This window comes from Jaculus jaculus, chromosome 2, assembly GCF_020740685.1.
Source record: "Jaculus jaculus isolate mJacJac1 chromosome 2, mJacJac1.mat.Y.cur, whole genome shotgun sequence".
Classification (NCBI taxonomy): Eukaryota; Metazoa; Chordata; class Mammalia; order Rodentia; family Dipodidae; genus Jaculus; species Jaculus jaculus.
The window spans coordinates 24252310-24276879 of NC_059103.1; the positions used below are offsets into that span (position 1 = coordinate 24252310).

The 24570-nt window shown below is 40.6% G+C and overlaps 1 protein-coding gene across 6 annotated transcripts in view; it reads right to left on the reverse strand.

Moving 5' to 3' along the window:
• Nucleotides 1-24570, reverse strand: part of Dlgap1 (DLG associated protein 1) — a 961152-nt gene that overhangs the window by 353100 nt on the left and 583482 nt on the right. The window contains exon 1 of one of the 6 annotated variants that reach the window (XM_004662663.3): nt 7497-7614. The exons of the other annotated variants lie outside the window; for them this stretch is intronic. Coding sequence (XP_004662720.2) covers nt 7497-7547 — 51 coding nt within the window. The 5' untranslated portion in view covers nt 7548-7614. Of the gene's footprint in view, nt 1-7496; nt 7615-24570 lie in introns of those variants that run through there. 6 annotated transcript variants of the gene reach the window in all.

Here is a 24570-nt window from a genome sequence, read left to right on the forward strand (position 1 = left end):
ATATGGAACAAGTCAAACTTATGCTAATAATACTCTTGACTGGGTTTAATGACCTAAAAGGTCTTTCTAAGGATTTTTTTTTTTTCCTGGACCACCAACATAGAACCAAGGACAACAGAACATGGCTCCTTTTGATTGTGGGACACAAGTCATCTTTCATAAGGTCTCTGCTGGTTACCTAGGTTATCTAGGGTTAACTAAACAAGCCTTTTTTTTTTTTTTGAAAGAACTTGTCACTTTCTTCCGAACAAGATATCCTGCCATATTGTCAGTGATTCTATATTGCCATATCCTTGCCGTCACTGCCTTCCATCTCATAGCATCTCACTTACGCTTCTGTCAAAAAGCCAGCTTCATCCTCCAATGGACTTCCATTAACTCAGACAGAGTGACCCTGGTACATATTTGAGCATGCTCGAACTTCTTCAGGACTTTGCCCCTCACCACCACCTTTGTAATACCAATTTATTTTTATTAATACTCTACTTCCCTTTATCAGCTCATTCAGAGAGTCATCTTTCATTTTTCCAAATGTCATCAACTGTATTTGTTTCTTCTGGCTACTGTATCAAGTCACCACAAGCCTAGTGACTAAAAAACCACTTATACTTATTCTCTACAATTCTGGAGGTCAGAAATCCAGAATAGGTTCAATGATTTGAAACCAGGATATTGGCAGGGCTCAGTAATCTAGGAATACACTAGGGAAAAATTCTTTCTTCCTCCCTCCCTTCCTCTGTTCCTCCTTTTCTCCTTCCTTTCCTCCCTTCCTCCCTTCCTCCTTCCATTTTGAGAGAGAGAGAGAGAGAGAGAGAGAGAGAGAGAGAGAGGGAGGGAGAGAGAATTGGCATGCCAGGGCTTTAGCCACTGCAATTGAGCTCCAGTCACTTGTGCCATCTAGTGGGCATGCATGACCTTGCGCTTGCCTCACCTTTATGCATCTGGCTTACATGGGATCTGGAGAGTCAAACATGAGTTTTTAGCCTTCATAGGCAAGTGTTGTAACCACTAAGAAAACTCTGTATCCCTCTTTTTCTTTTTTTCTTCTTCTTTTTGCCTTTTCTACTGTCAAGAGCTGTGCTCCTTGGTTCATGGCTCATCCTCTTATCTTTAGAATCAGGACAAAGCATCTCTGTGTTTCCATGGTCAAGTGGACTGCAACTTATAAAGACACATGATTACATTTAGGGCCCATCCTGATAGTCCAAGATAATCAATCTTCTACTCCAAGATAATTAATGTAATCACATTTGTAAAGTCCTATTGATCACCTAAGGTAACACAGGCTTCTACATAAGAATATGGACATATTTGGTATCATTGTTCTACTTATTATAACAACCCACACCATCACCATCATCAGTTGACTGCTCTGTATTGGACATCACTCCATGATTTGGATGCCATTATTATCCCCACTTCACAGAGGAGGAACCTGAGGCACAGAAATGTAAAGTCATTTGGTCAGGTCACAAAGACAGGATATTTCATTCTTGTTCCATTTGACTCAGAAGCTTTTACTCATTTATATGGCCCTGCATTGTCTCTCACATTCTGTGACTAGGCCTATGTATGTGTTGGTTTGAACTGCACAGACTCTAAAGATTATCATACTCAACACAAAATGGAAATTTCCTAGAAGTTTTATATGTCCATTCCTTGGCTGTACTTCTAGATATTTCTTCTGCAGAGCACACTGATAATTATGTGGCTGGGTGGTAATAAGCAACCCTTTACTTCTCTAATGAAAGAGCAGTGCAAGACCCCTGGGTAGGCTAACATCCGGCTAAGGCTGAAGGACACTGGGGTCCGACTGAGTTTGGGGAGAAGTACCATGGAAAGAGTAATCATGGGGCAAGACCTGGAAAATGATTCCTGTTCAGAAGGACAATGGAAATGGAACTGAAATGTAAGGCTGAGCTATTTTCACTGTACAGAAAGTGAGAGAGGCTAAAACCTCCTGTAGATGGATGGAATGTAGGAAAAAGCCTGGAAATAAAGAATACGATAACACAAAGAAAAGTACTTTCAGATTCACAGTAAGGGAAAAGTACACCTCGGTCAGGCCAGACTGCTGGAGGTCAGAAAGCAAAGGAACACTGACAGCTGGTTAAGAATTAAAGACTTTTGCAATCATTGTACATTCGTATCAAGAAACTTTTTTCTCATGCTAAGGTGGCAATGGGTCACATGGTTACTAGAAAAAAAATGGCCCCTGGACACGAACAAATGGAGTGACTTATTCCTTAATAATGACATCACTCATGGCATCTTGTGCCTCAGATCGCTCATCTACAGAACAGGAATAAGAACAGGAAGATTAAAGGGTCTTATGAAAACCATAGCCCAGTCTTTGTGGGAATGAGTAGCACAATGAGTATCCTGAATGATTGCCTCGAGTTTCCTTAACCTCAGGAAGACAACAGGCAATAGTTTGTCAGAGAGTGTTGCAAACTATTCATGTATTCAGATAGAATCTACTCTGTATGAGGCCATGTGCTTGGCCATGGGTCACAGTGATGAATGAAAGGGTTTTTGGAACTGACAGGTTCTAGAAAGCATCAAGCAAGTAAGGGATGAATTTTGCATCAAATAGAAAGAGCTGTTGAGGAAATGAAGGCTGCTGTGAGGATGTAATGGGCAAGGGTGTCAATGATGCCTTCTTCATTATCACCATGGAGTGTCTGGAATCACCAAGAGGACACACCTCTGGGTGTGTCTGTGAGTGTGCTACTAGAAAGGTTTCACTGAGGGGGAAGAGCCAAATTGAAGGTGGTCAGCATCATCCCATAGGCTTGGGTTCTTGGACTGAATAAAAAAGAGAAAAAGGGGCTGGAGAAATGGCTTAGTGGTTAAGCACTTGCCTGTGAAGCCTAAGGACCCGGTTCGAGGCTCGATTCCCCAGTACCCATGCTACCCAGATGCACAAGGGGGCACACACATCTGGAGTTCATTTGCAGTGGTTGGAAGCCCTGACAGGCCCATTCTCTCTCTCTATCTGCCTCTCTCTCTCTCTGTCTGTCACTCTCAAATAAATAAATAAAAATAAACAAAATAATTTTTAAAAAAAGAGAAAGAGGAGAACAGAAGCTGAGCACCAGTATCCATCTCTCTCTGCATCCTGACTGTGGACACAATGTGACCAGCTGCGTCTCACTGCTGCCACTGACCACGCCTTCCCTGTCATGGTAGATTATCCTCTCAGACTGAGAGCCAAAGCAAACCTTTTTTCTATTAAGTTGCTTTGTGCTAGGATTTCTGTAATAGCAATGAGAAAATCACTAATGCAGTACCCAAGTCTAATGTGGCTGGTCAGGGAGGGCTTTCCTAGAGAAAGTGTCACTTTAGATGAGACCATAAGACTGAGAGAGTAGATTAAACAGGAAACATGGAAACTGGTGGGGGATGGAAACAAGCGACTAGAGGGGAGAAAACTCTTGCAAAGGTCCTGGGTGAGAACATATGGCATTTATGAGGAAGGCAAACCAGGCCAAGATGGCCAAAGTGCATAGTACATACAAGATGAGTGAGGAAATGAGGCTGGGGAGGAAAAATGTACCCCAGTATGTCATGTCCTCTAAGACAATGTTAAGGAGTTTGGGCTTTATTGTGGCGGGTAAAGAAAGAAACCATTGAATGATTGTGTGTGTATCACAAGGTCTTCCTATATTGCCCATGAGTCTCAAACTCTCTCTGTAGTAAAGGCTTGAACTTGAGATCTTCCCATAATAGCCTCCCAAATGCTAGGATTTCAGGCATGTACTACTACCCATGCTTGAATGACTATTTAAAATGTTCTTTTTAAAAAAGATTTTACTTTTATTTATTTATTTATTAGAGACAGAGATAGGGAGAGAGAGAATGGGCACACTAGGGCCTCTGGCCACTACAAACGAACTTCAGGTGTATGTGTTACCATATGCATCTGGTATACATGGGATCTGGAGAATTGAACATGGGTCCTTAGGTTTCACAGGCATGCACCTTAACCGCTAAGCCATCTCTCCAGCCCTAAAATGTTTTTATTTGTGCATGTGTGTGGAGAAAGAGAGAGAGAGAATATGAACAGGCACACCAGGGCCTCTTGCTTTTGTAAGTGAACTCCAGATGCATGTACTCCTTTGTGTGCCTCACTTGATGTGAGTACTGGGGATTTGCACCTGGGTCTGCCAGCTTTGCAAGCCAGTGCCTTTAATCACGGAGCCACCTTCCCAACCCACTTGAATGATTTTTAAGCAGAAAGTTCAATGATTCTCTTGGTTCAGAAAGACTGTTTTGGAGATTATTGCAGAGTGGAGTGGACTGAGAAAAACAAGGCAAGAAGATTATGGTAGCATGTACAATACTGTAGGCATGATGGAGATTTACCTGGAAAAGTGTCAGAAGACTGGGGAGAAATGAACAGGTAAGTCGTATAGAATTCGGTGGTTTTTCTATTCATTCCTTCATTCACTTGTAGCATTCATTCTTGAGTGTCATTGAGATAAGACATGAATGTAAAGTATCAAGGTTGCTTCTGTATTTCTAGATTGGGAAAACAAATTGATGGGGGAGAGAGAGAGAGAGAGAGAGAGAGAGAGAGAGAGAGAGAGGGAGGGAGGGAGAGAGGGAGGGAGGGAGGGAGAGAGAGGAGGAAAGAGGACCACTAATATGGTGGCAAGAAAAGTCAAGAGAGTGGGAAGGTGAATAGAATAGTTTATAATAATATATAGGTTGAAAATCCAATGCAGCCCATTATTTGTGTACACTAAAATATACAATAAGAAAAGAAAAAAAATGTAGATATTGATGCCATTTACAGAAATGGGACACACAGGGCAAGAACCCCTAAGGATGACACTAAGTGTAGGTGCAGACATGCTAGGTTTTACGTCATGATTTTTGTATCCTGATATCCTTGGGTCCCCAAGTTTGTGAACATAAATGAGGTCACATTAACAAGGATAACCAAGTCTAGTCATGTTTCCCTTGCTCTCATCTTTGTTCTTCCTCCAGTTAATTCTAATTGTGTTCAGGAATGGGTTTCACGTGTATTTGGAACAACTATGCCTTCTGTCGGGCTGTCTTGCCTTGGTGCCAAGAACATTTTATGATGTGGGCCATCTGTACCAATGCTGCCACCTGGTCACCACTGTCCTCAGATAGCAACTGCTACTGGCCTTTAGAGTGCGTGCATGCATGCGTGCGTGTGTGTGTGTGTGTGTGTGTGTGTGTGTGTGCACGCACACGTGCATGCACGCACACACTGCATAAGGAAGATGGTGGTAATTGCTTTCTCTCAATTTTCTGTATTAAGACACTGACAGGGCTAATGCACACATGTGTACATAACATCTGCCTTGCATTTGACATTGCCAAAACCACTAAACAGCTGAAAATTTTACATCTTATGGTCACTGCAGTAAAAAAAGACCACAAGGGCTGGAGAGATGGCTTAGCGGTTAAGCGCTTGCCTGTGAAGCCTAAGGACCCTGGTTTGAGGCTCGATTCCCCAGGACCCACATTAGCCAGATGCACAAGGGGGCACACGCTTCTGGAGTTCGTTTGCAGTGGCTGGAGGCCCTGGCGCGCCCATTCTCGCTCTCTCTATCTCTATCTGCCTCTTTCTCTCTCTGTCGCTCTCAAATAAATAAATAAAATAAACAAAAAAAAATTTAAATAAAAAAGACCACAAGAAGGATGCTGGGCAAACTGTCTTGCACGTTTCCATCATTGAGTTGGCTACAGGTGGCAGTTGTGGTGGTTACAAAGGCTTATTTTTTAATTTCTACAAGCTTGAAGGTATGCACAAGATGAGTAAGTTCTGGGTTAGTGACATTGGAAAGAAGGGAGAAGGGTTGGGGGGCAGTATTAGGACAAAGAAGGAAGAAAGGTTCCTGGGGCAGCCAAGGAAAGTCTGGAGAAATGTGATGTGAGAGGAAAAAGGGGAAAGACAGGAAAATAAAATCAACACTTTTCAAATCACAAACAGCATGCCATGCCTGAACTTTCAACACATTTCCAGCAGCAAAGAATATCTGTGAAACTGAAGATCTTTTCAAACCTTGAAATATGAATAGGTAACATATGTTGTCTTGTTGTTCTGAAAAATTACCCATGACAGACTAAAATTCTATACCCCTACTTGTCACAGGCTTACTAAATTAGAGGTATCTCAGGAGAAATATTTAGAACTTATAGGTGGGCCCTGCATGATATTTTATGTAGAAATTCAGTAACTATGGATAGATAAACACTGTGTTAAAACTCTTAGCATCACAGTTATACTTCTAGGAATAATACACATAGCGAGCAATCTAAGAAGAGAAAATGAAAGTCCTTCTTAGTGTATAAAGCCTGATTTTGATATTTAAAGACTCCCACACAGACAAAAGCACCTTGAAGCTCACTGCTCATTTCCCATGCCGAGAAACAGGGCACAAACACAATACAGGAATAGGAGGATTATTTCCTTTCTATTTCTTTAACATTTTCCTATGCACATTAAAAAAAAAAACCTTCTGATGTATCTTTTGAGGTCACCTACTTTGAGAGAATAGTTCCTGATTTTCAAGTGACAGAGGAGTGAGCCCCAAATGCCTATAAATTCAAATCTTAATTATATTTTTCGATTTTTGTCACTCCTATAGAAAAGATGATTTCTTCTCCATCTTGTTAAACCATTGCTAATTTCAGGGATTTGTGTCATGATCTGAATAAGCCAAGAATCCTTGTTTTAAACCCCAAAAAGCTGTATCATAAAGAAAAGCTAAGCTACTAAGTATCTCATTCGTCCTTGTTTTTGAGATATTGTAGCCAAGGTAATGATAAAAGTCTCTGTAAGATTTGATAGATACCAGTTCCATGAACTTAGTGGACAAGTACATTTTCCACATGAATTGAAATCAATGTATCTATGGAAAATCAAGAAAGGAACAAAGAAAACTTCACATTACCAGTATGGTACTATTTTAAAAACACAATCTTAACAAAATAAAACCCACTTAAACCGAAGCTGTGGAATCATCTTAGCAATTGACAATTGCTACCTTTTCTAGAGTAACATGTACTTAGAAATGAAATGATCCAAAAGCCAATGTGAAGTGTATAGTAGCCTGCCTTTTGTTTTGCAGAACAAATCCAAACATCCATTTTCCTTATAGCATGATAAATATCAGTACTTAAGTAACTTAGTCAATCTTTGCTGAAGCTAAATATTCCCTGGCTTAAATTCATTCAGAACTACAGATGAAAAAAATATGATTGCATAGATGTCAGTCATTCTTAGTAAAAACTGGGTTCTGCCCCCCAATTTCTGGTACCATAAGCACTCTCATTAAAGGGAAAAGGGTGTACTGGGGTACTCATTATAAAAATGTTCCTCACAAATTCACAGACATCATGAAACATGGAATTAACTCCAGCATGCTCAAATAAAAACTATAGATTAACTCAGAATTCCAGCACCAAGAGACTATTTATTTTCCATCCATAGCCCAGAGTTGCTGTTAGCTTACCTTATTTGCTGAAACACCAAACAGAAAGTCCTTATGGAAAATTAAGTTCATTATTCATCTCAGCTTTGATTTGGTGTAGTGCAGCTGAGAGCACATTAGCTTCTTTCTACGATTTGCCGAGGCAAAGTGGGTGAGTAAGGCAGTAAACACAGGACTTGGGGGTGGGGGAAGAGAGTGATCTGCGATATGCTCACAACTCTAGACTTGCAACTTTACATTTTCGTTCATATGAAGATGAAATCAAATCTTTTCACAGAAGGCTGTGGCTTAAGTCAGTACTTGGTGCACATTTTTAACCCTGTGCAATTTTGCAGAGCAATGTAGTTATAGGGTCTTGTGTGCTCCCTGTCCCAGAAAAATGACATTTCTCTTTGTTCATTACCTTGGTTGATTCTTGGACTACTGATTCAGCTGGTGGCCCACGTGGGGGGAATTATATTGTGTCAAAGAGAAGTCTGTGTGGAGTCCTAATCCCTGCAATAAGCTGACCAGACATGGCTGGTTGTCTCACTAGCAATAAAAAGACAAATATATTTTCCAATTCTGAAGGCAAGTGTATGATATCTATTTCCTGGATATGAATTCTTTTACTGTCATTTAGAAGAAAATTTAATAATATTCCTTTATTTATGAATTTCTCTAAAAGGATTAAACATAGTCTAGTGAGCTCTGGGAAACTATCTGTCATCTTTAAAATTTTTTTCTTCTATAGAGAAACATACTGGAAAATACATAATTAAGGTGTGTGTGTGTGTGTGTGTGTGTATGTGTGTGTGTGCATGTGTGTGTGTGTGTGTGTCTCATTGCTAGATGGAGCACAGGAATAGTGTGGCTGTCTGTTCCAGGTGCTATCCTTCATAAAATCTGAGCAGTCAGTATTTATTAAAAATTTGGGTTTGTCAACTGAAATATCCAATCATAATAGTAATACCAGCTCTAGGTTATCAATGAGCAAGGATCATATGACTCAGAAATGCAATTTTAGTTTGGAACTTTATTTTTCTTGTCACCACATAAAATCAAATGTGAAAGTTCTCCTCTCCTGACTTAATATGACCCTTGCTGCCTTTATGAGAAATTACAAAGAAAAGACATAATTAAGTGACTTATTTTCTTCTATGATGTTTAGCATAGTGTTGCATATAACAGAGTAATTACACTCTTGGACATACATTAGGAGAAAGGAAAATAAACGTCCACACAAAAATTTGTATACAAATGTTCCCAGAACCATTATTTACAACAGCTGACAGCAGAAACAACCAGGATGTCCACCAACTGATGGGAGGAGGACAAATCTGCATTATATCCATACCATGGGATATTACTTGGTGACAAAAAGAAATGATCATGCTGGCTGGCCATGGTGGTGCATGCCTTTAATCCCAGCAGTTGGGAGGCAGAGGTGAGAGGACAGCAGTAATTTCAAGGCCACCCTGAGACCTATAGTGAATTTCAGGTCAGCCTGGGCTAGAGCAAGAAACTACCTCAAACAAACAAACAAACAACAACAACAACAAAAGAAATTGAAAAAACAAAACAAACAAACAAAAAAGAAATGACTGGGCTGGAGACATGGTTCAATGGTTAAGTCACTTGCCTAGAAAGCCTAATGACCTGGGTTTGACTCTCCAGTACAAATGTAAGGCCAGATGAACAAAGTGGTGCATGTATTTGGAGTTCATTTGCAGTGGCTGGAGGCCCTGGTACACCCATTCTCTTTGTCTACCCTCTACCTCTTTTAGTTTGCATATAAATAAATGAAATACTTTTTAAAAATGATGTATTGGCACATGCTATACCATCAAATGAAGACTGAAACCTGTGCCAGCTGTAAGAAGCACAACACGGGCTGGAGAGATGGCTTAGCGGTTAAGTGCTTGCCTGTGAAGCCTAAGGATCCCGGTTCGAGGCTCGTTTCCCCAGGTCCCATGTTAGCCAGATGCACAAGGGGGCGCGTGCATCTGGAGTTCGTTTGCAGAGGCTGGAAGCCCTGGCGCACCCATTCTCTCTCTCTCCCTCTATCTGTCTTTCTCTCTGTGTCTGTCGTTCTCAAATTAAAAAAAAAAAAAAAGAAGCACAACACAAAAGATCACGTTCTTATGACTTACTTCATTCCTTCCTAATGAAGTGATCAGCATAGGTTGAATCCACAGGCGTGGCAAGTAGATCAATAGTTGTGTTGGACTTGGAGTAGGAAGTGCTAGGAAGTGACTGCTAATAGATATAGGACTTGTTACTAGAATGATGAAAATGCTTTTATCTTAGACTTTTGTGACACTTGCACAGGTGTGAATAGACTAAAACTATAAGTAGGTGAACTATATGGTCTGTGAGCGAAACCATGTAAAGGATGAAAAGGAAATCTTTGTCACACATGGATCAGCTATATATAATGAATTCTGGAGATAGCCATAAGGAGAAGTGAAGGAGGAAAGAAATGACCCCAAATCTGAGATTAAGGATTACAGAGCTGTAGACAGACCTAAATAAAGTGATATTGATGTTTCACTGTGGCTCATTTTATTTATTTTGACACACAGTCTCATTATGTAGCCTAGACAGTCTTTAAATTTGTGATTCTCCTGCCTTAACCTCTCCAGTAGCTGTGATTATAAGCACACATAACCAGACCTGGCTTGTGGGTAATTTTCAGTAAGAAAAATAACTTTAAAATCTGAGAGTGAGAGCAGATGAAAAAGATGAAAAGGAAGAGGAGGAGATAGAAGAAGAGGAGTAGAGAATAAGGGGCAAGTGGAGAAAGGGGAAGAAAGAGGAAGAAGGAGGAGGAAGAAGAGGAGGAGGAGGAAGAGGAGATTGCGAGCTTGCTTTTCATTTTATATTCAGTCCTAGGGATTGAACCTAGAGCCTTGTGCACTCCACTCCCTGAGCTGGCCATAGACTTGCCTTTGATGTGATGATATAAAAAGATGATTCAATAAGGAAGATAGAACTGCAAAGCTTAACCAGAATGTCAGAAAGTCAAACATCTAGATGCAAATGAAAGAAGAAAGTATATGAAACCAGGGGCTAGAGAGATGGCCTAGTGGTAAAAGGTATCTGCTTATGAAAGCCTGAAGACCTGGGTTCAATTCTCCAGGACCCACATAAAGCCAGAAGCACAAAGTGGTACATAAACATGGAGTTTGTTTGCAGTGGTAGGAGGCACTGGTACACTCATACTCACTCTTTTTGGCTCTCTGACTCTCAAATAAATAATAAAGATATCTTAAAAAGTAATTATATGAAGCCATAAGAATTGTTCAATGAGGGTCTTAAACTGTTCAGATTAAGGAAATGGATTTTTAAATTTAATTAAATTATTTGTGTGTGTGTGTGTGTGTGTGTGTGTGTGTGTGTGTGTGTGAGAGAGAGAGAGAGAGAGAGAGAGAGAGAGAGAGAGAGAGAGAGAGGCAGATAGATAATAAGAGAATGGGTGTGCTAGGGCCTCTAGATACTACAAACTCCAGATGCATGTAATACCCTGTGCATCTGGCTTTACATGGGTACTAAGAAATCGAACCTAGGTCCTTAGGCTTTGCAGGCAAGTGCCATAATCACTGTGCCATCTCTCCAGCCCCAGGAAATGGATTTGAAATATTCCAGATGGATTCAGAATCAAGGAAGACTAGAGGAAAGTGAGGAGTGTCTATATGAATTATACTAAGGGGAACTAAGTAAGGCCTAGAATGAAATGAGATGGTGAACATTGTTAAAAAGGCCTTCTAAGCTTTGTGAATTGAAATAAATAGAATAGGGCAAATCTAAAGGCTTGGTCCAGATGGCTTCATGTGAGCAGATGAGGATAAAGGAGGAGGAGGAAGGAGGAGGAGAAGCAGTGGGGAAGAGAAAGAAGGACAACACAGCAAGCTGTCAAACTTATTTTTCGACTTTTCTCTGTCACAGAATGCCATCGTCACATTGTGATGGGAAGAATAAGAAGTAAGGGGATGAGAAGTGTGACCTTCAAGAAAATTTCTTCCGTGTAAATAATGCCCAGTTGGTACTTCTTTTCTAGAACTCCCATGTGAACTTCAGGTACTTGACAACTTCACAGGTACTTCAAACTCCCTCTGCCTCCATCTTCACCCTCACAGTAAATATACCCATGGAATTCTAGAGTTCTCTACTTCAGTGAATGGAGCTGCCATCTTTAACATAAGCCAGGGACATTAAAAAATCTTACTGAGCTTGCCTCTCCTTCCACACCCCTGTGTCTGACAGATTTGGGATCTCTGAAGCTATCCACTTGCCTGGGGAATCACCATCATCATCCTAGTCCTGGTTATCATTTTATTGTTTTTTGTTTCTATTTGGAGGCAGGGTCTCTCTCTATAGCTCACAATGGCATTAACTCTTAATCCTTCTGCCTTACCTCTGAAATGCTGTGAATATAGGCGTGTACCTATACCACACCCAGCCTCGGTTAGCATTTTCTTTCACAATGTTTTATCTTCTCACTGTTTCTTCAACGTATATACAAGCCTTCCCCTTTGTGGTAGCTTGAATGTTAATTGTCTCCATAGCTTTGAGTATTTGTAATGAAGTTGGCAGAGTCTTGGGAGGTGGAACCAACCATGTTGTGGGCCTTGGGATTATATAGTCCAACTCACTGAATGCTGAGATCTAACTGGCTCACTTTGACTGCTCTTGCTCTGCTGCTAATATATGAAGATGTGAGCTGGTTCCTGTTCTGCCATGCTTTCTGTGCCCCTCAAAATAGTAAACTTACACAAATGAACTGTTGAGAAGAGGCCCAAAGGAAGAGTTAAATGGCCCAAATAGCCTGTCAGATTATCACCTCCCTGATGTGGGACTTGCATGACCATGTCTACCTGCTTTACACAGGATCTAGAGATAGGAACTCATGCTGTCTCAGCCTTCCTCAGGCCCTCACGCTGGCACAGGAAGCATACCTAACCACTAACCCACCTCTTCAGCCTTAAAATTGTTCCTGAAAGTGCTATGTAATTTGAGTTTCATGTGTTGGGCTACCTGTGGGGTGATCTATGAAGGAAGTGAGTAGCAACATAACTAGGTTGGGCTCTGAGTATCAGAGGATGGATACACCATGTTATAAATAATTTACAAATGCAGCAGCCAAGGAGCCCCTGATGGTTAGAAAAAAATCATTCCCTCTGCAGGGGTTTCCCTCAAGTTCTCTAGGAAAATCATTCAAATAGGAAGAACACAAAAGTAATATGCACTGCTGGTAATATAAGAAATATGAAGTAGAACAGCCACATGTTTCTTGTAAATAACGAAAATTCACCTGAAAAACATGGCACAAATAATATTAAACATATACTCCCCAATCTCATTACTAGTTAATTGAGTAGTTAATAAAGCATCTCCACCTATAAAGAGAGACCACAAAGAATTCAGGGAAGAAAGGAGGTCAGTAGGAAGGTAACTGGAAGACTGATAGAGAATGTGAAATGTAAACTGGTAGAATTGAAAGAAAGGGGTTGGAGCGATGGTTTAGTGGTTAGAGTGCTTGTGGGCAAATCCCAAGGACTCAGGTTTGACTCCCCAGAACTCACATAAATCAGATGCACAAGGCGACACATGCATCTGGAGCTCGTTTGTAGACTAGAGGCCTAGGCCTACCTCATTCTCTCTCTCTCTCTCTCACTCCCATAAATAAATCAATACATAAATAAGAAGACATAGAACGGACATAAATGATAAATGGCAAAAACCAATTAAATGATATAAAGAGACACAAAAGATAAAACAAGATCAGAGAGAAAAAATATATTGAAACTAGTCTAAAGAGATCCAATATATGCATAGACTTACTCCCTGCAAAAGAAAGCCAAAACCATGGAACACAATATTATCTTGGAATATAATTCAAGAAAACTTGATTACAATAAAAATGCTATAAGAAGAACAGATTAATGTAAGTGAGGTCAGGGGAAAAGACTGAGTAAAGGAAAGGTGGAGGGAATGCTAATCAAAACCTAAGAGGATATAAATAAGTCATATGGAAACCTACTTTTTTGGACAATGGAATACTCATGAACCATAGATTGTTAGTAGAAAAATTTCAGTGCCAGGGTTGGGATACCTTACAGTGAGTTGTTGGCCAGGGGGGATCCTGATGCCCCCAAAACATTATAGGCCATTGCTGAGGCCCTTGGTTCCCCAGCAGGAATACATGGTAAGACCCTATTGCTGAAGACTCCACATACTTGGGCTGCAAGACCACTGAGAAATTTGTCTGGTGCTGGGCTGAAAACTTCCTCCATGTAGACCAACTGACAGAAAGCTAGAAAAATCCATGTTGCATGCAGTTCAACGGGAGAGACAGAGAGAAAAATCACCAGTGAAGATACTCAACAGTGGACATTGCAAGCCTTATATTTGGGCAGCCAGGCCAAATGAGCTAACGGGTACAATAGTGGCATGTCTGTCATGGTGGAAGCCAACTGTCCTCTAATTGGACTGGAGGCCCACTCCATGGGAGGGAATACATCTCTGATACTGAAAACCTACAATGTGCAGAGAAGTGACAGTGAGTGTTGAGCACTAAATGAGACATCTCACATCCTCCAGGGTTCAAGGAATATTGCAAAAGAGGCGGTGAAAACAGTGTAGGAGATAAAGGGTGGGGAAGAGTGCTTTGAAATGCTGTCTTCTGGACACTAAGTGGTTATTGCATTCATGACCTCACAACCTCTGTCATTCCCTGCAGAAGACCTGTATAATATTGGGTCCATCAACATGTTGTCATGGATGATGTAGGAGGGGAAAATGACATCAAAATAGAAGGGAAGCTAGTTGGAAAGAAGGGGTTCAGTAGAAAGAGACTGAAGGAGGAACAAAATAAAGAAACATGAAGGGATTATGATCAAAATACATAATGCATATGTATAAAAATTGTCAATAAAGAGTTTTAAAAAGTGAGAGGGAGAGATGGCTTAGCAATTAAGGCACTTGTCTACAAAGCCTAAGGACCCACATTCGATTCTCTAGGACCCACGTAAGCCAGATGCACAAAGTGGCACATGTGTCTGGAGTTTGTTTGAGGAGCTAGAGGCCCCAGCATGCCCATTCTCTCTCTCCCTTTCTTTCCCTCTCTCTGTGTCTCAAATTTTAAAACATTTAAAAAATCTTTAACAAAAAGTTAAAAAGTTGTTTTTTGTATGAGTGAACACTCATTCAGAATAATTAGTATAATAATTAGTATAAAGATATTCCAGAAAGAAAAATGTGTAAAGAATTCTTTGAGGGTTACAGGAAAAGTATAAAATAAATTAAGGAATAGAAAAGAAGCTGACATCTACACTTGGCACACAGTGCCACAGCATCTCTAAGATACCAAGAAAGGAAGGCAAGAGCCATGATTCTCTACCTAGTCAAGATCTCCTTTTCAGACAAGTGCCTTATCTGCTAAGGCATCCCCAGCCTAACTATTATATCTTTTGTACCACTGTAAAAGCAAATCTTAATTCAAGCCAATACCTTTAAAAGTAAATTTTAAACCAGTTTAATTTCAAGAGTCTACATAAAGCAGAGAGTACAGGCCATATGCTCTATTTTATATACACAAAAGAAAGATACAATGATAGTAAAATATTCCCTATTATGAAGGCTGAACCCTTATGTAAACTTTAAAAGTTTGTTTTCTGCCTCTGCATTAATCCGATGATTCCTACCAGTTTAATTTATAAAGTCTCTATGGCATTACAGTGAGACGACCAATTTCAAAAAACAAAACAAAATCCCAACAAGAAAAAATGTCTCTGTGATCAAATTATCACTTATTTTTGGCCCCTTTTCTTTTAAAGAGAGGGAGAAAATTGGCATGCCAGGACCTCCAGCCACCGCAATCAAATTCCAGACACACATGCCCACTTGTGCACATGTGCAACCTTGCACACTATTGTCAACTTTGTGCATCTGGCTTATGTGGGACCAGAAGAGTCGAATATGGGTCCTTAGGCAACACAGGCAAGCATCTTAACTGCTAAGCCATCTCTCCAGCCTCCATGCTATTGTTTTTACTCCTATTAGTGTTTTATATCATGCTTTCTTCTTTCTTCCTTGGTGAGTTTATTCAGAATTTTATCAATATTATCAATCTTTTCAAAGAATAGCACTGATATGAAATTGGTGATTAGCTCTAGTTAATTTCTATTACTTTCCTTTTGTTGTTGCACATTTTATATAATGTTACATTTCCCAATGCATGTATATTAACTGTATGAGATGCTCTTCCACAACAATACCTGTAATAAAATGATACAATTTTTGACGTGTCTGTCTGTCTGTGTGGTGTATGTATGTGTGTACAGTTGCATGTGCCATGGGTGGAGAGGCTAGAAATGGATGAAGAGTATATTCCTCTATTGCTCTTCCACCTTACTTCTCTCAGTGAACCTACAACTCACTGCTTCTGTTGAACAAGCTGACCAGGGAGCCACAGCAATCCTCCAGTCTCTGCCTCCCTTGGCACTGGGGTTATAAGAATGCATGGCCATGCTGGTGTTTTAACCTGGGTGCTGGAGATTGAACTCAGGTCCTCAAGTTTGCTCAGGTGCTGTTACCCACTGAACCATTTCCCAATCCCAAGCAATATATTTTTTAATGCAATGAAGAAAAATGTATACTGGATAGGTGATACATAACTGGTTGAATGGCTTTTCCTTGGTAGTAAATAATTCATGACAAATAGAGTGGTTTCTAGGTGTATGTGTATAAATTTCGGTTTCTAGGTGTATGCATAAGCTTCCATTTTGGTTCTGTTCTAAACTTTTATTAAAACTATCATCAGGGCTGGAGAGATGGCTTAGCTGTTAAGGCACTTGCCTACAAAGCCAAAAGGACCCAGGTTCAGTTCCCTAGGGCCCACATAAGCCAGATGCACAAGGTGGCACATTCATTTGGAGTTGGTTTGCCATGGCTGGAAGCCCTGGCATGCCCTTTCTCTCCCCCTCTCTCTCTTTCTTGCCTCTCTCTCTCCTGCCCTCTTCCTGTCTCTCAAATAAATAAATAAAAATAAAATATTTTTTTAAAAATATTTTTTGTTCAATTTTTATTTATTTATATGAGAGCAACAGACACAGAGAGAAAGACAGATAGAGGGAGAGAGAGAGAATGGGCGCTCCAGGGCTTCCAGCCACTGCAAACGAACTCCAGACGTGTGCACCCCCTTGTGCATCTGGCTAACGTGGGACCTGGGGAACCGAGCCTTGAACCGGGGTCCATAGGCTTCACAGGTGAGCGCTTAACCACTAAGCCATCTCTCCAGCCCAAATAAAATATTTAAAACTATATAATAAAATAAAAGATCCCTATCATCAGCTGGCTGTGGTGGCACATGCCTTTAATCTCAGCACTTGGGAGGCAAAGGTAGAGGATCTCCAAGAGTTCAAGAGCAGCCTGAGACTACAGAGTAAGATCCAGGTCAGCCTGGGTTAGACTGAGACCCAATCTTGACAAACAAACAAACAAAAAACCCCACCTCACACAATCCATTATCAACAAAGGAATATTGAACACAATTATGAGATTTAACTACATGACATATCTTGGGAATATACTTACTAGATTTCACATTTATGCTCCTCAGTTTAGATAGTGCAAACATTCTTTTTGGTAGTCCAAATTGCAGATATAGGTGTGAATTATCAAGTATCTTTCCCACAGGATTCTACTGCTATTTATTATTTATGGTATTTATGGTAACAAAGTATTATTATTACCAGATGACTGGCACATTAAGTGATGCTCCTAGAGTGGGTAGTGCCTACCTGTGTCACAGTAAACAGTGACCTTGGGCTAGGAAGATGGACACAGTAACACACAGGATAAAAGTAATACCATGCACCAGGTTATATTGCCCCAGTGCAGACATTTTAACTGAGTACAAACCAAACTGACAAGACTGCCAGACACACCAGCACACTGACAAAAGTAGAACAAGAACATTTTAGCCAAAAATCTCACTGAGCACTGTGAAGTTTGTAACCTAACTGAAATGTGTTCACAGTTAGGCTGTAAGCTAAGAGGCATATCACTTTTCTTAAGAGAAGTTGCCATTTGTTGGTGGTGACATTGAACAAGCTTTAGGGCCTGTTCTGGAGGAACTGCTGAAGGTAGCTGGTCTCTGGAAGATGGAATCATAGACTCTGAGTCAACTTTTTTTTTGGGGGGGTAGGGTCTCATTGTAGTTCAGGGTGACCTGGAAGTCATTATGCAGTTTCAGGCTGGCCTCAAACTCACAGCAATTCTATCTCTGTCTCTCAAGTGCTGGGATTAAAGGCGTGCACTACCACCTCAGGCAACTTGTGGCTTTTATTAAACATTTTAATGGGTGTCATGTGGAAGGATAACTATAAATATTTCATATGCTTGTAACTCTAACAGGGAGGGAAGGTTGGGTTCAGAATATAGAAGAATCTTCTAAAAGTGTCCACAAAAGGAAGTTCTGCTAATGTTAGTAGTAAATAGGAAACAAAACAAATTGTGAAGACAAAAAAAGAAAAAAAGAGAGCAAAAAGAACTGGGGAAAGAGAATAAACTTGTTGGAACAGAAACAACTATTATAAGCACAGGAATGGAAAGAGAATTCGACACTATGAGGAAACTGTTAGTCAAAATAGGGTTGAATGCAGGCCACTGAGGCAATGACCCAATTTTTTTGTTAATTAGATGAGAGAATTGTGATTGCTAAAATTAAGTTGAGACTGAGGAACTCTAGTGAAGTGAGGTCAACAAAAATAGCAAATCAGTGGGAAATTATTTGAAATGGAAGAAGCACATGCTTGATGAGTATTAAGCTATTTATAATATAAGGAAAGCAAACTGCTTCCTGTACCCTTGCACATACTACAATACTAATCACTAGAGGGCTTGGGCATACAGTAAGAAAAAAAATGCTTGTTTTAGAAGTATGCACTCTACATTAGACACTAGCCCAGACATTTATGCCTCGTCTACCTGAAAATAGCAGAAAGCATAAAAGTCACTACATAATAATAATAATGAAAAAGCAAAATGCTTAAATTACTTTAATATATGAAGATTTACTTGTATTTCTTAATATTTTTAATTTATTATTTCTTAGTTATTTGAGAGCAAGACAGACAGAGAGAGAGACAGAGGGAGAAGGAGAAGTGCATAGAGAATGGGCGTGTCAGGGCCTCTAACCTCTGCAAATGAACTCCAGATGCATACACCACCTTGTGCATCTGGCTCACATGGGTCCTGGAGACTCAAACCTGGGTATTAGCCTTCACAGGCAAGTTTCTTAACTGTAAAGCCATCTCTCCAGCCCGTCTCCTTATTCTTACTTGCCCCATTCAATTGTTGATGAACCTGGCATCTTTAAGATACCTTAACTTTGTTATTTATACTTCTCTCCATCATGCTGGCTTCCTACCCCTGCCTGTACTGCAATAATACCTCGTCTGGCTCACATGCTGTGGCAGTGATCGTCTTGTTGCTGTGACAAAACACCTGGCCAGAAGCAGCTTGGGGAGGAAAGGGTTTATTTCTGCTTGCAGTTTCTAGGGGAAGTTTCCTGGTGGAAGAGCAGAGGCGGGCATCACATCTTGTTATATCAGCTGGCAGGCAGCAGCAAGAACGAGCTGGCAAGTTATTACCTAGTAGGGATGGACTAATAAACCTCAATGTCTGTTCCCAGTGACACATCTCCAGCAAGGCTTTGTCTCTCAAAGACTCCACCAGCTGGGGATTATTAGGCTTAGTCATAAACACATGAGGCCATGGGGGAACCTTTCACATTCAAACCAGCACACAGTGATAACATACTTTGATTCACAGTTTCAGACCATCATGGCCAAGAAGGCAAGGCTACAAAATAAGGGTGGCAGAAGATAGTTGAAAGAGAGAAAGAATATGAATGAGAATGTATCCAGGGTCTGGGTATAAACTTCAAGGACTCATTCCCACAGACCAAACCCAGATCTACTAAGTAGGCTTAACCTCCAAAAGATTCCACAGCCTCCCAAAAATATTGCCACCAGTTGGAGAACAAGAATTTTGCACTTGAGCCTGTGGGAGACATTTCAGGTTCAAATGATAAACATAAAATTCCAAATATGTATATACGCTCCTTGATTTATGTTGGAGTTCTGTCCCAATAACCCATGAAAATACTATAAATTCAAAATATAACCTTAGCTAAGGATCATCCTACAGTCCGGTGACTTCCCCCTTTGCATTGAGAGACTGATCACCAGTTGCAGGTTACTGCTGCTTTCCAGAATCCAGAGAGAGTTTTAGCCTGGGAAAGATCCAAATCCAACCCTCAAAGTATTTTTTCTACTCAGTGTATATCACGTTCACACCATTTTAAAGCCAAAAAAATTATGAATCAGATGTCACCTTTATTTAAACTTATACATACTAAAGGGCTGGGAAGAGTGCTCAGTGGTTAAAGGTGCTTGCTTTTAAATTTATAGAAAGATTTCACATGATATGAAGAACTGACATAATACTATAAAACTAAAAGAATCATAAAAATTTCAAATAAAAAAACTGTTATGGGGGCTGGAGAGAAGACTCAGTGGCTAAGGTACTTGCCTGCAAAGCCTAATGACCCAGATTCAATTCCCCAGTACCCATGCAAAGCCAGATGCACAAAGTTTCACATGAATCTGGAGTGGATTTGCAGTGGATAGAGGCCCTGTTATGTCCATACTCTCTGTGTCTATCTCTGTGATTGCAAATAAATAATTAAAATATTTTTTAAAAATCTGCAATGGAAAGAAAATGAGTTTTGCTCTCACTGCTTGCCACAGAAGCTTCTCTCTGGAGATGGTGGTAGATACTGAGAATCTACAAACTCATCAACTGCTGAAAATAGAGGCTATGGGGATTTGAGGGCTAAATGATGTCTCTATCATGTCCTCCACAGCTCAGTGAATCCTGAAGGAGAGTGGGCTGAAAGAATGTAAGAGTCACAGGATGGGAAGGAGCACTTTGGGGAACTGTTGTGTACTTTTGGGGCACTGACATAATCTGACATCTTCATGATCTCAAAGTAGAGGATGTTATGCCCCCAAACATGCACAATATTGATCTCATCAACAATTTAACTTGGAAGTCACAGGAGGACAAAGAACAAAAAAAGAAATATCAAAACAGAATAAGGACTACATGGACAGAGGAGGTGATTCAATGGAATAGCAGTAGAGGAGGAGGAGGACAAAAGAGATTAAGAGGATGGGGCTATGACCAAATTACTATAAGTTTGTATGTTGAAATATCCAGTATAAAGCACACAAAATATTAAAATTCAAAGAAAGCTACAAATGTGTACACGATAAAGTCAACGTTGTCTAGTAGTATCTAGTAGTAGTAGTATCCCCAGCCATTTGTCATTGTGACCTACAAATGTGCTGTGCTGCATTCACAACATGATTCATGGGCTGCAGGGTGGGCATGTCTGGCTGGCCTAAGATCCATGTGCTCAGCCTAGCTCGGTGAAGGAGTTCTCACATAACAAGCATTGGTGCTTGTTTGTCATGGTGTGGTGGTTTGATTCACGTGTCCCCCATAAACTTAGGTGTTCTGAATGCTAGGTTCCCAGCTGATGGAGATTTGGGAATTAACACCTCCTGGAGGGACTGTATTGTTGGGGGCGGGCTTACAAGTGTTACAGCCAGCTTCCCCTTGCCAGTGTTTGGCACCACACTCTCCTGTTCCTATTGACCACCTTATGTGGGCCAGGGGGTGATGTCCACCCTCTGCTCATGCCATTGTTTTCCCTGCCATCATGGAGCTTTCTCCTTGAGCCTATAAGCCAAAATAAACCTTTTTTTCCCACAAGCTACTCTTGCTTGGGTGATTTCTACCAGCAGTGTGAACCTGACAGCAACACATGGGGAATGATGCTGCTCTCAGACGGTGCTAAGAGCACTGACTGTAAGAAGAAAAGTGGTGGGTGAAGCTCCTGTGCTAACAAAACTTACATAGTTTAGGTGGGTTTATAGCATTAGGCATATTGCAAGTTGGAAGAGAACTGAGCAGGTGGTAATGTTTAACACAAACTGACAAGATAATTGCAAGTTTGTCAAAAGGGAATGATGTAACAATGAATGAGTGCTGTATATAAATGAGCACGCATTCTATAGAAGTGCATTGAGTTGATGTAGTGATTTTTGAATGAAGGTGGAGATATTGTCAAACTATTTTAGAACAGCATTTAAAAAACAATATAACAAACATAGAAGTTGATGACCTTTCCATTTCATTTCCACACATATGAAATATCCAGAGACCAATATACAGGCATTGCAGTGTGTGTGTGTGTGTGTGTGTGTGTGTGTGTGTGTGTGTGTGTGTGTGTGTGGTGTTGTATGGGAAAAATCCCCAATACTGGAAGCAGTGAATAACTATTGCCAACTTTATCAGAAGCAGCTGGGTCAACTCATGAGAGACAGTGTGGGGGGAGGGTCATCAGAGACCCACCTGAGCTATGAGGTATCCCCATGCCATCTGTATACAATAGTGCATGAGGCCTCATGACATCAGGGAAGATAGAGAACATAGAGCATAAAAGCTCACGGAATGGTGAGCTCCAGCTAGCTGTTTCTTTGGAGTCTCCATGCTTTGTATGTAAGCTCTCAACCCGAGGCTGAGGAGGGAGCATCCTGGAGGGTAACCCTGATATAGTGAGCCCCACTAAAGTACTGCTTTGGGGGTCTCATACTTCTGGACAGTGACAAGGAGCTTCTAGAAATGACCATGGGGAAGTCATCATTCAGGGTAGGATGAGACTTCTTGGAGGGTTGGGTAGTCTTGGCTCCCCATGCTCTGTAAGTAAGCTCATCCCAAGGCTGATGGAGGAGCATCTGAGGAGTAAAGTGGCTGCTTCCATGTGCCTATAAATGCCCACCCTCCATGCTCTGTAAGTGACCCCCCCCTCCAACCAACTCATTGGTTCACCAAACTGGTATTGGATCAATCATACTTTGGTCTTCCACCTGAGCCCTATTTGGGATGATGATGTGTGTTTGCATCTCCCCAGGGGAAAAGTGTGCTAGCTGCATGATTTTGTACACATTTCATACCAAACTTCAGAAAAGGGTGGGCTGTGTGTGGGGTGGTGTTGTTTAGTGGTACAGTATGTACTTAGCATACACAAAGGACCTAGGCTTATCTCCAGTACCAAAAATTGTACTAGGTTTAAAAACATATATTAGGGCTGGAGAGATGGCTTAGCAGTTAAGGCACTTGTCTACAAAGCCTGGTTCAATTCTCTAGGACCCACATAAGCCAGATGCACCTGGCACATGAATCTGGAGATTGTTTGCAGTAGCTGGATGCCCATTCTCTCTCTCTCTCTCTCTCTCTCAATAAACAAATAAAATACAAACACAAAATAAAACATACATTATATATTAGAGTGTGTATTCTGTGGTAGGTAGAATAATGGCTCCTCAAAGGTGCTCATGTCTTATTCCAAAGAGGCTGTGACTATGTGACCCTACATGGAAGAAGGGACTTTGTAGATGTGAGTAGATCAGTGATCTTGAGATGGGGAAGTTACTGAATTCCTGAATAGGTTTACTGTAACTTCAAGAACTTCTATAAGTGAAGGAAGGAGGCACAGGAATTTAAGTAGGGCAGGTAGCCACAGAATCAGAAATGGAGATGACATGATTGCTGGCTTTGAAGAAAAGTACCAGGCACCAAGAGGCAGCCTCTAAAACCTAGAAGAAAAGAGAAAATGGATTCTACCTGAATGCATGGAAGGGGTAGAGTTCTGCTGATATATATATATTTTTTATTTTAGCTAGGTTAGATGTACATCAGACATATGACCTCCAGAATTGCAAGATTAGAAATTTTCATCATTTTACAATGGACTGTCATTCAGCCGTGATCAAGAATAAAGCCAGAACAGTGATTAGAGGCTGGAAGGGTAGGATGAGGATGGAGGGTAAAAGAAAGTTGGTTTCAATGAGCACACTGTAAAAAATGTTTTGAAATATCAAATGGAACCCCATTAGCAAGCAAAACCAACACATACTAATCAAAAATAAAGTAATAAAAACATATTTGCACTGTTTCAAAACACTAAATTTGTGGTAATTAGCTACAATAGCCATAGGAAACCAATGCAGATAATATAGGATTTCATTTTTTCTAAAATCAGACTAAGTGAAACAATTTCTTACAGTGACTATAGCGGCTTTTATTTATTTTTTATTTATTTATTTAGTTTTTTGTTCATTTTTTTATTTATTTATCTGAGAGTGACAGACACAGAGAGAAAGACAGGTAGAGGGAGAGAGAGAGAATGGGCGTGCCAGGGCTTCCAGCCTCTGCAAACGAACTCCAGACGCGTGCGCCCCCTTGTGCATCTGGCTAACGTGGGACCTGGGGAACCGAGCCTCGAACCGGGGTCCTTAGGCTTCACAGGCAAGCGCTTAACCGCTAAGCCATCTCTCCAGCCCTATAGCGGCTTTTAAATGTACACCTCCACCATCGTGTTCCTGGATCAAAAGTAATGACATATATTGGGCCATTACATAATGTTTACTTTCAAAGCATCGTTCTATGCACTATACATGTATTCACTCTGGCATTCAGCATCCCTGGGGGAAGGGTGCTTTCGTTTTGCTCACATCAGTGAGGAAAGGACCAAGGCAAAGAGGGGTTAAACAACTGTGCACAGTTAGTGAAATACTAGATTTGAACACAGCTTTCTAGCAAAAGCTGTGTTTACTTTGCTCATCATACCCCTTATGCACTGCATGGTTTTCGATGAAGGTGACCCCCCACACTAAATATCATCCAAATCTTTTGGTTATTAATGTAGAAGATAGAATTTTGGCTCCCAGAATTTTGCTTCCTGGTGTCTTGCCCATGAATTTGTTATGTTTCATGGGGGAAATAAAGGGAGGATTTATGGATATAATTAAGATTATAGTCAGTGACCTTCAAATATGCAGGTAAATGTGGCTTAATCTAGGTGGACCCAATGTAATTACAGGAACCCTGAAAGTAAAAAGTTTATGTTCTGAATAGCTAGCCACCATGAAATAAAAGGAAAAGTGTTTTATTCAGCTAAGAGCAAACAATGTGTGGC